At 39.9% G+C, this 12,401-nt stretch overlaps 1 protein-coding gene across 5 annotated transcripts; it reads right to left on the minus strand.

The window, feature by feature from the left end:
• Positions 1–386: 386 nt before the first annotated feature.
• On the minus strand, positions 387–4,661 carry LOC115735668 (B-box zinc finger protein 19). 5 transcript variants are annotated; one of them, XM_048272820.1, is made up of 6 exons: positions 4,218–4,661; positions 3,823–3,919; positions 3,579–3,694; positions 3,249–3,488; positions 3,017–3,106; positions 387–561 (listed from the first exon to the last, which is right to left on the minus strand). In XM_048272820.1, exons 1-5 carry the CDS (start codon positions 4,308–4,310, stop codon positions 3,023–3,025), a joined length of 630 nt encoding a protein of 209 aa, XP_048128777.1. In that variant the 5' UTR covers positions 4,311–4,661; the 3' UTR covers positions 387–561; positions 3,017–3,022. The 5 variants fall into 5 exon arrangements, with proteins under 5 accessions (XP_048128777.1, XP_030522904.1, XP_030522903.1 ...); XM_030667044.2 differs by lacking the exon at positions 387–561 and adding an exon at positions 586–774; XM_030667043.2 differs by lacking the exon at positions 387–561 and adding an exon at positions 1,387–1,525.
• Between the last annotated feature and the right edge of the window lie 7,740 nt (positions 4,662–12,401).

Raw genomic sequence — 12,401 nt, forward strand, 5'->3', positions numbered from 1 at the left:
AAGAAACTCGAATTGCATGGAACTGAAGTAAGATAATTACTGGTCAATCAAAGCATTACGTGCTACTAGTCAGAACCATAAGTAAAGCTGAGAGCCCGGCTTGATTGACCTCGATAATTTAGAGACTAATCGATTCCGGATATGGACCTGCGAGTACACATAACTCAGCAGAGATTTGCACTTAAAAAGTATTCATCGCCAGGACTCGGCAAGAAAAGAGGAAAGTTCAATCTTACATCCACATGCACCTATAATCCGAAAGAACCTGGAGTTTCCAATGTTATGTGGCACCGCTATACCGATACATATATCGACATGACTGTTCAATCGCTTTACATAGACTGTGTCTCTCGTTTTACAGCAACAAATGTCCATATACTCAATACGGGTAGCGGATACTGTTCCGCGAGCATTAGTTCTAAAGCTACAGAAAGAAAAGGGTTCTCTCAAATCAATTGCAGATGGTTCAAGCCAACAATGGGATTGAGATTCCCCTGAGGATGCAGAAACTTTTACTGAGGACAGCTTAGCTTTTATACTTGTGGTGAACATGAGTTTTACCTAATAATTGACACAATAAAGCCGAATGACTGAACTCATTACAGCTGCCCTTCGTACAGAAATTAAAGAAGAAATATCAAATGTAGAAACTTCAGGGTCCTAAGTAAACAAATGGAAGCATATGGAACTTGAAGCAATTGTTAAAAGGAAAGAGATGAATCCTTCACTCAGTAACAGGCAGCATGAGACTGACTTGCCCAATACATTCTGCAGCTGTAAAGTAAAATGAAGATGGATTAACGACTTCACTTCTTTCCCAGTCTTTGGCATTAATGAGTCCCCAATTACACTATTACAGATGATGAGCCAGTCACAAGAAGAGTGGTAACTTAGACTCCGTTTGTTTCGTGGAAACAATAAAAATGTTTTCCTTTCATTCATTTTTGCAAGCAATGCAACAGATTATTTTTAAGAAAATATTTTCCAAATCATTCATTTTGAAATAAATAAACAAAATCCTTTTATTGGTATTCCAGCCTCCAACCTTTTTTTATTGACAACCGATGATCCCTACAAGAGAACCAGTGGTTTCACAGGGTAGCTTTCTATCACCTTATCATGGGTCCAGAAATATTTCTCCTAAGACACCCAAGGGAAACTTTCGGTTCTGACCACATATTTGATGGAAGGTCCTGGAGGACCAATCTACAAGGAGGCAGACTAGACGCTACTTTTTATCAGCTTTGGACATCAAAAGTAAAGAATCCATTTGAAATTCTGAAATCAGAAGATAAAACGGTTGAAAATACACAAGACAGTCTAGCATCTTTTGTCTTTTTTCTCTTTTCAGGTCAACAAGTACACTTTTACCGTGAAAGAAATGCAATAACAGTCGAGCTACCTTCTGCACCAGCTTATATAAGCCTTAAAAAGCAATAACATCAGACATCTAGTGCATAATGCACTTCCTCTTTGCGGTTTTTTCCCCCTCAGTCTGAACCGCGACTGAATTGTAGTAGCAAACTTACCAAACTAGACCTCAAAATTTAGAGGATGGATATGGTTTCACATCAAAGTTTACATGACTTCCAGCTCTGAGAAACTGGCTTCAACATCTCCGCATTAAGAACGGAGAGGAAACAGAACTTACAATCTAATTTCTCCATTTACTTCACAAACTAGCCTGATTCAAAATGATTATTCACCATCCAAGTAGATAATTCACTTTATTGCCTGGCAATTAACCAATTGTCCATGCAAAAACCGACGTCGAACGCGATGCTGATCCTTAAGTTTACAGAAGGTGAAGGAATCGCAAAAGTACTAAAAGTAGTCTGCAATGTAATATTCAATATCCCACTAATTCCATCTAGTGCAACTCTCATATTGTCCCTTGAAAGGCCCCACACCAACTGAAACAAGTAGGACAGACAAACCACAAGTTTAAAGAAATATCTCTCGCCCAATGAGTAACCTAAAGCGGATCCCAGCAAAACTATCAATCGACTAACTGTGTTTGCCACTCACTCTTGGATATCATAAGTTATTCTATCATCACAGAGAGTCCATTAACAATGAAGCTGACAAAAGCCACCATGCACTAAGAGTCAATTCTGTTAACTAGGTCGTAGCACATCAGAACATTCTGTGACACACATCAGAATCGTCTGAAATCCGTTCTCTCACCAAAACACACGCATCCTTATTCCTTCAGAAAGTTAAGTGAACCTCCCAGCTAAAGGCACAGATGGTTAACAGGACAAGGAAGAAATCGAAGTGCAGATGCTGCCGGACAAGCAATAAAAGTTTTTCATGTGCGTTCTGCTTCCTTTCATAATTCAGCCAAAGCAAGGAAGAGTCAGCCTAGTAGGAAGAGTAAATAAAGGTACCAAAGATTTCCCTGGAAGTCATTTCATTGCCTTATTTATCTAATTCAATATGGACAAGATAACAATTCCGATCATACTTCAGACTGCTGACCACTTTGCTCGCTTAATCAACTTTTAGTGCACCCAGAGTAACTAGCTTTATTGCAACAGCATGAATGAATTTGCATACTTAAATTTCGGATATGCATTATTGGCAGGAGCAGATCACCATTGAAAGACAATGCTTCTAAATTGAACCATCGCTTGACCTAATTATAGAAAATACAGTTTTGGTCGTTCAATTTTGACTAATTTTCAAGCTACCCAGCATATCCTAGGGCTATCTCACTTAAGTGCCCGCATCTCTGTTATAAAATGAATGTTATATACTGTGGATGTTATATTATCTTTAAGATAGTTATCTTATGTAGAATTTAAATTGGACTTATCTAAAAACTAATGGCATCTCTTAGGAAAACAAAAAAACATCCTAGCACAGTGAACAACATAAGGGAGAACGCCTATAAAATCATACTCCATTGGTATAGAAATTCTCCATATATTGGAAACAACTGTTGGATTCGCAGAGCATTAAATCTAGAAATTTACAGAAAGGACAGGCGGAGGGAGAATATTATTGAACATACATTTGCTCACTTTTCAGGCTTTCTATCAAATGATCCAACAGGAACAATGCCAGCAGATTCGTGATTAGAGCCATTCGTTACATCCGTATCCTGTTCCATCAGTTGAGAAAGACAGCTTTAAGTGAAGAAATCAGATTTCACAACATGCAGAACGGAGATTATCTCACATAAATCAACTCTGAAAGAAGAAAGGAACTCGGGAGGCCAGCAATGATCGCAATAAACTGCATACCTCTTTCATCGAAGTCTGCCCTCGAGTCCTTTGAGGCCGAGAATTGAGATCAATCAATTCGTCCTCCATCTTGCCATTGCCACTAGAACTAGCATCTTGAACAGGTACTGGAGACGCCTTGTGATTCTGCTGGATCTCTTTCATTGCAGTCTTAGGTGGCTGATCCTTTTCCCTCTTCACCTCATTCTGATTATGTGTTTGCAACCCAAACTCTAAGCGACCAGGTTTATCCCCTGGAAACTATAAAAGCAGACAAAGATTAAGAAATCTCAGTGGCTTTGGCAAATAAATTCACAGTACCCTTTCTCTCTAATGAAAAAAGATACAAACCTCGACTCTCTGCCTCAATAAGAGATATCTCCCGTGGGTTCTCTTACCGCCAACATGCACAACCATATCACATTGCAGGCAGAGGGAAGTACCATCTATCTCACAGTAAAAGAAAGCTACAGAAAGTGTGTCCAAAACAGACAGCAAATCGAAAACCTTAGCTCAGGAACTCATAATGAATCACTATCCTGTAACCATGAGAGGAAAAGGAACAGAAGAACAAAAAAACATTACACATTCATACCAGGGTCATTCTCACATATATCGCAACGTGGGACCTCGCTGGGATCGGCGAGACCCACGCGCACATGCCGACTCGCCAGCTTGTTACACATATGAACCTGCAACGCCAATTGCCCAGCAATTTACACTTTTGAGAACATCACGGCCATACCCATGTTTTAAACACAACAAGATCATCCATCGCACACGAGCTTTGGCACAACAATAAGCATAAGTCGACTAATCAGAAAGTTGCAATTTCTGAACGTGATTACGAGAGACCTAAAAAATCAATCTTTATGCTAACTCATAGTAGCAGAAGATCGTCACGCGTCGGATGTACAAAAGAATATCCATCGGAAATAACCCCGAATAGAGCACAGCAAATTACATGAACACGACGAAATGAAACGAGACCTTCTCGTCGCAAGCACGGCACAGAGCAGCCTCGTCGGCGGCGCAGAAAAAGATGGCAGCAGCATTCTCGCACACGTCGCAGATCGTCCGCATCTTTTCTTTCGACCCCCGTCTCCTCAATTTCCGGCAAAACAATCGGATTCTCTACGGGCTAGCTAATCTGCTCCATCATCAGCATCTCCTCCTCCGCCTCTTTTTCATTTGTCAGCCCTCTCTGATTCGACAGACACAGCTCAGAGAGAGAGAGAGAGAGAGAAGAGGAAAATGGCAGTGTTGCGGAGGTTTTCTATTTGAGAAGGTCGATGAAGAATGTCGCCCGGTGTGGACCCTTTAGCTCCCACGAGCCTCGCCGTGCCCAAGTCGCGAAATCCAAAATTTAACGAGTTTGCGAGTCTGCGAGGTTTTCATCCGAACATCACTCGTGCCTAATAAGCCTTAAAAGCAACGAGAAGTTGAGGTCCTGTTTGGGAGTCTTTGGACAGTAAGTGTGTTTTTTAGGTGGCACGACCACTCGTTCACAGCCACAAGCTTCCACAAAGGTTGGTAAAGCTCCGCCCCAGTGCAATGTCAACCACCAGTTTCCATCTCCACCATGTCCCCCGTCTGAGTTTTTGCTTCTTGCTCCTTCATTCACGACCTTGAGTAGCAGAGCATTTAATGATGTGTGAATTATCCACACGAAGCAGCTTTCTATCAATTGTCCTCAAAAGGCCATATACACGAGTCTATACTACATCCGTCAAACAGGTGAATCGTATTGAGTTTGGATCGAGTCAAAAATAATCCAACTCAAGTAGGCATGTTTAACATATTTTCGACACATTTTTATAGGCTAATGTACACTATAAATGTCAAAACTTGTGTACGGTACTCATTTTAGTACCAAAACTTTCAACGCGATCACTTAACTATCAATTTTTTTTTTAAAAATGAACGCTTCAATACAAAAACTTTCAAAACGATTATTTAAGTACCAAATTTTTTTAAAAACGCTCACTTTAGTGCTAACTCCGGCAAGCCACATTAGCTCAAATATTAATAAAAAAAATAGGTCACGTCGGATTTTCGACAAGCCATGTCGGGTCAAATCAGAGTTGGCACCTAAATGTGAGTGTTTTTCAAAAAATTTGGCATTTAAGTGATCGTTTTTTAAAGTTTTAGCACTCAAGTAAGAACCGTACATAAGTTTTGAAACTTGTAGTGTACTTAAGTCCATTTTTATATAATGCAAAATTAATGACTCATCTCAACTCGACTCGTATTCTTAAAATGTTTTTATAAACATAATATAGGAAAACTCATACAATGCGAAATAAGTGAGCACAATGTCGAGTGAGGGAGAAAGAAAATAAAGAGATAGTCATAGAGGTAGGTTGGGTTTAAGTAAGTTGCAAATCAATTTAGGAAAAATTACCAAAAAATATCCTAAAAATACCACAATTGTATCAATTTAGTCTTAAATATTTTTTTGTGCCAATTCAGTCCTAAACCTTTTATATTTACGCCAATTCAATTCTTCCGATCAACTTTGGCCGGTCGACGTTGACGTAGACGCTAACCGGCGCTAATGTCGATGTCGATGTTGACATGGATAATTTTTAATAATATTTTAATAATTTAAAAAAAATTTCTTTTTCCATTTGTTTTTTCCTCCTCCTTCCTCTAGTCGGTCCCTGATTCGACAACCGGCCAAAGCCAAAGCCAGCAGGGGCGAGGTCGGCCTCTCCCAGGTCGAACCTCACCGTCTGGCTCTCCACCTCTTCACCTCTGCTTGTCGAGAAACTCCCCCTCCTGCCGGCCACCCTCGGCTAGCCTAATGTCGGCAAGACGTACTCCCAGAATCCCAACGTCTTCTTCGCAAAGAATTTCAAACCCAACAATTGCTCCAAATTCTCAAAATACTTGAAAGTTACTGAGATTGGGCTTTTGTGTTTTGTTGAATTTTTTTTTTTGTTTGGATTTATCCTGGATTTCGGCAGGTATGGTTCGATAATCAAGACTTAAATACTGGGGTGTCCCCGCGTGATGATATTGAGCCCAGAGGCAGTGAAGTTCGTGCTGTTGACGAAGTCACACCTGTTCAAAGGAAGCAGGAGCAGAAAACAAAAGGGAAAATAAATTAAAATATTAAAATATTAAAATATCATTAAATATTATCCACGTCGCCGCTCAAAGTTGGCTGAAAGGACTGAATTGGTACAAACGTAAAAGATTTAAAATTGAACTAACATAAAAAAAAATTAAGACTGAATTGGTACAATTGCAATGGGTTTAAGATTTTTTCAATAATTTTTTCAATCAATTTACGATTCGTATACGACCCATTTAACATCCATATTATGTTTGAACTCATTTATAACTCATTTATTTGATATAATTAACTAATTTAATAACTTAGCCCATCATAGTAGAGTTAAAGAAATGGGTTTATGATCAATTTTGATATATTTAGTCTCAACGAAGGCAGCTCCATTAAGGACATTTTACATGGTTACACAGCTCATCCCAGCTATTGTCGTTCTACATCCGACTGGACGCTTTCGCCAACGTCCACCTCGTGTTGGAGGTCGGCCGGTCGACCTCGATGGCGCACGGGCGGCGTGCGATCGGACTAATTCAAACGTAAAACGGCATGAGTCGCCCGATCCAGCTTAAAAACTCGCTGTGATAACTGGGCGCAGTGCTTTCCATTCCAAGTGAGCCTTTTCCGGCCGAACCAGGATCGGACCACAACGGGCCGAGGCTTACTTGAGTTTAGATTAATGGGCTGGGCCGGAAGATGAGAAAAGGACCCATCTGAAGGATACCGATTCGTCTTTTTGAACTTTTCAGAGGTTTGTCTTCCGGAGGTTCCTTTTACCTCTTCGGGTTTACACCGTCAATCGTGCTCGACAATCTCAGCTTTTGCTGGCGCTCGAAGCTTTAGCAATGATTAAAGCAAGTGCTTCGACTAAAGTTGCATTGCATGTGACCCAACAATGTCTCACGTACGGTCGTTTTGCTAACTTTTTCTCCGCCAATCTGAACCCAAGCAATGCTTATGAGTTCTGGGCCCGTGGACTTGCTGCGGCAATTGGCGGGGCGAGCTTGCAACAATTGCGCCACGACCAAGCTTTCGCTGGGCTGTAAAACTTGTTAAATGGGTGCAAAACGACAAAGTTTTAGGCATGTAAGAGAGAAAAAATATTAAAAATTAGATTTGGACCGAAAAGATGTCGTTTTAGCCACGTCATCGTCACGTGTAAGAGATAAAATATTTTAAAAAATCGCATAAACATTTTTTGTTAACCAAGTTTGATAGAGTTAACGGAATGATTCGATTGTACTAATTTGACAAATTTTAAGATTTGATTGCACTTTTTACTAGTTTTAGGACTCAATTACATTTTCATGATAAGTTTTAAGACTTTCCGTGAACATATCTTCCTGTTTTTTTCAATGAGTTAGGGTTTGGTATTTGGCGGTTTATGATATGTCCAGTTTCTACCTTCTTTGTACTTGGTCAGAACGAGGAAAATCGAATTCTCTTAATGATCGGACGAGGAAAATCGTATTCTCTTTTTTTTTCAACAGTCAAACTTTCAGAAAATCGAGATATTCTTTGCTAAATATACTTAATAAAATCTCGGGATACTCCATTGCCACATTGAAGCTCGCCCTTAGGACAAATGGGGTTTGCATATAATAATTACTCCGCGTGCGACATGGAAATCGAAATGCGCTATCTTTTGACTTTCGATGTTGCCACCGTCTGAATTCGTGCGGTCCATATTAACGTCAGCGCTCGCAAGCAATGACCTGCCATCATTGCACGATGTGGCGATTCCTCGAGTTGGTTGAGGATTGTTGACACGAGCTTAATATTTTCTAGAATTAAAATCATGAAAAATCTCAAACTGATATATCTATGATAAATTTATCTCAAATTATTTTTTGATCATAAAAAATCTCAAACTGGTATACCTATAATAAATTTATCCCAAAATATTTTGTTGACCACAAAAAATCATAAACTAGTACTTTTGTGATAAATTTACTCCGAACTAATTTTTTTGACTAAGAAAAATCCCAAGTCGGTATACCCGTGATAATTTTATCCTCCATTAAATTGGATTAATACAACAAAAAATTACAATTTGATAAATCTGTGATAAATAGAGGGTAAAAATCACAAACTAGTATATCCGTGAACCGCCACATGCCATCAAACTTAGCAATTTGACAATTAGATTTGACGAAAACTAACGGAGGGAAAATTTGTCACATATGTACCTGTTTGGGGTAAATTTGTCACGAGTGTACCGGTTTGGGATTTTCCGTGGTCAAAAAAATAACTTGGGGTGAATTTGCCACATGCATATCGCCTTGGGATTTTCCGTGGTACTAACCCTATTTTCTAATATGGAACCCCCGCAAATCGATAAAAATCAACAGTAGACGCGCATGGAGGAGTTTAAGGAATTGGTTTCGAAAATTAGACTCGTTTTTATTGATTAGTTAAAAGGAAATTGAGGGCGTCGCGGTTCTTGTCGGCCCCAAGCCCAAAAAAAAGGAAAAAGTAAAGAAAAGAAAAATTATAAAAAATTTAATAAACATTATTAAAAATTATTACGTCTGCACCGGCCATACAAAATTAGTAGAAAAAAAAATTAAATTAGCATAAATGTAAAAGATTTATGACCGAATTGATATAATTACAATAAATTTACGATTTTTTTGATAATTTTTTTCCTGTTCGACGCATTCTATCTGATGAGGACGAATTACGCAAAATGAGTAGATAAGGAGGTCAAATGTGGCATCTCGTGTTTAGAATCGAGAGTAATGGGTACGTAGAAAACTATCGATCGAGCGCAACACATTAATAGCGAGAAGACAAGCATGTAAAACAACTCTTCCGACAAATATCATTGGAAAGTCGAGAGCACGTTATCCATTTCCTTAGAAGAAATGGAATCATATTCCCCAGAGAATTAACCTTTTGTTGGCAGAGACCCAGCTGAATTGTCATGCTTTGCCCACGGGACCAAGTACGGCCGGCGCTCTGTCTTGCCGCTCACTCCGGCACAAGTACCCGATATCATTGCCTAGCGTGATTACACGCTTTTAGTCCTGAATCTATTGCATTTGTATCAATTCAATCATAAATCTTTCAATTAGATCAATTTAGTTCTAAATATTTTGGCATTTTAACAATTCGATCCAAATTGATCGGAAATTGCTATGTGGACGTCGATCGTCCTACGTGACACGACCGACATTGATGTGAAATTTTTTTTTACGTATTTTTTACTTTTTTAAAAAAAAAATCTTCTTTTTTCTTTCTTTTCTTTTTTTCTTCCGCTATGATTGGCGAGGGACACCAGAGGTTCTCGGCCACTAGCGAGGGCCGTGAAGCCCTCGCAAAGCGGTGGACGAGGTGCAAACGGCCATGGGCAATGCCGGCCTTGCCTGGCCTAGTCGACCACGGGTGAAGGCAACCTCGCCCGCGATTGTCGAGGCTATGGCCGCCTTCACCCATTGCTGCCTAGCAATGGTCAGTCAATACATTGGAAATTGCAATATTTCCACTAGGCATCGCCGCCTTCTCCCGCAACCACATGCAGCTCGCCCCCATCTAAGCGAAGCAAAACAATGGGGAAAAACATGGTTGCCTTTCTAAATTAGTCAGTTTAATTGATAAAATGTGAAAATATTTAGGATTGAATTGGTACTAATGCAATATGTTTAAAACTTTTTGATACTTTTTTCCTTTCCTTTTCATGCCAGCAATGAACTGAAAAGATGGTTGCCTTTCTCCTTTTTCACATGTTCTCGTGATGTCTATTCCGCCGGGTCCGCATTTCTTAAATGCCGATGACATCGACTAGCTAATACAAGTCGGCATTATCATATCATTTGACAGATTTTTTGTGACTTAGAAAACATTCTCAGCGGCTTGAAATATCACAAGCCAATGACATCGACTAGCTAATACAAGCCGGTACGAGGCTCCATGTCGCCTGGGGCCGGTCGCCGTTGAAGAAGAAGGGAAAATAATAAAAAAAAGAAATAAAACAAAAATGATTAAAATTAATTTTTTATATAAAAAAAATTTAAAGGGAGTGCACGGATGACGTCAAATTGAATTTTTCATACTACATATCGAAAAAAATATTTTTCAGTTCATTTTATGGTTTCAGTCAAACATCGAAATATATTGTTATTTTCCTGAAAAACGACTTTCTCGAAAACATTTTTCATAATTGCCACATTTTCCGTGAAACGAACGGAGCTTAAACGAGATATGAGCCGACATCGATAATCAAGCTACCCCGAATGCAAAAGTACAACTATATTTTGGATTTTCTACACAAAGTACAAGGTTCCTAGTTAATGAAATTTGTTTTGGTGGCCAGACTCTTTTTTTTCTCCGCATCAATGGATTTAATCTGTTATCTTTTAGATTTAAACATGGAAGAAAGCAGGTATGGTTAAGTGCAGTTGGTGATCCAAGCACAACCATCGTTGTGTTGAGTGTCCGCGACCTACCATGCATGAGCACGAATTTCTACCATTTTTAATTGCCCGCTCTTACGGAGATAGAATTACTCTTAATTTCTTGTCATTGTAGGTGTCGGATTCATTACTCTTAATTATTTGTTCTCTCGTGTCCCATTCCGAGTAGGTATGTCGAGAAATCAAGAGCACCACGAGAAGATAAGCATTATCGTGTGCGTCTTTAGTATCGCCTCAAACTCAAAACGATTAGCATCGCTCAATTTCAATATCGAAAATAAGATCGAGGAAAAGACATCGTGAGCGAGCTTCGGCAAAATACATTGCGGCCCAATCAATCGATGCTGATAAAACCGAGCGGTTGGTCTCTCGGCCGTGAAATAGTAGTCTATCTCGCCGTGCTAATCTTTCTCCAGAAACGATGGAGAATACATCGGTAAATTTAGTGAGTGCCATTTGGGCCCGTGGGCCCGGAACCGGCCCGGAACCGGCCCGTTGACCGGCCCGGAACCGGCCCGTTGACCGGGCCCACGGTTCCGGAAACGCGGGAACCGGCCCGGAACCGGCGGTTCCGGGCCGGTTCCGAACCGCAAAAAAAAAAAAAAAAATTTTGGTGGGCCCGGGCGCAGAGCCGTTGGGCTCTCGCCCCGGCCCCCTCCCCCCCCGCTTTGGGCCGTTGCTTTTCTTTTTTTTAAAAAAAAAATAAAAAAAAAAAAAATGATTCTTGCCTATAAATACATATGCTTCCCCTTTCATTTTTGTCACAAATTCTCCGAACAATCTCTCGAATTCTCTCCGAAATCCTCTCAAATCGTTCAAATTCTCCAAATTCTCTCAATCCCGATCAATTCTCTCAAAAAATGGCAAGTGGAAGCGAAATGCCGACAAGGGCAAGATGGCTATGGGAGATTCCGACTATCCCTTTCATGAATACGATCCTCGTGAGTATGCAAGTTGGGAAGACGACGACGATAATATCAACTATGTCCCGATTCCGAACGTCGAGCACATCCCAACACAAGAAAGTCTTCATCCTCCCACCGGTGTCGAAGAAACGTCAACGGCAAATGAGCCGGAACGGAAGGGCCGAGATAATACATCGGACTTGTGGCTACACTTCGACAAGGTACGTGATGAAGTCGAAGGTAAGTATAATGTAAAATGTAAATATTGTTCGCAAACTTATAAATTCACGAAAGGAGACGGTTACGGAACATTCCGTCGGCATTTGACGAAAAAACATCCAACGCAAGCGGGGATCGACAATACGCAACAACAAATTTCCGGGTACGCCACTTCTAAGCCTCATCCTTTATTTCGTTTCACTTTGAAGCACTTTATAAACAAACATTAGGTGAATATGTTGCCCTTGATCATGCTCCGTTTAATACTGGTGAAAATTTTAATATGAAATATTTGATAAATACTGCGTTGGTTCCCAAGCGCCAACTATTCCAAAAAATACTCTTAAACGGGAAGTTTTTCATCTTTATAAAAAAGGAAAAAAATCTTTAGCAAAATTTTTTGCGGAATTCAATGGACGTGTGCATATAGGTAGCGATATTTGGAGTGATCCTTGGCAAATTCATTCTTATATGGGTGTCACGTGTCATTGGATAGATGACAATTGGATGATTCAAAAAAGACTTATTGCATTCCGAGTTTTTGATGAAAGCCATTCGGCTC

Source organism: Rhodamnia argentea, chromosome 11 (genome assembly GCF_020921035.1).
Source record: "Rhodamnia argentea isolate NSW1041297 chromosome 11, ASM2092103v1, whole genome shotgun sequence".
Lineage (NCBI taxonomy): Eukaryota > Viridiplantae > Streptophyta > Magnoliopsida > Myrtales > Myrtaceae > Rhodamnia > Rhodamnia argentea.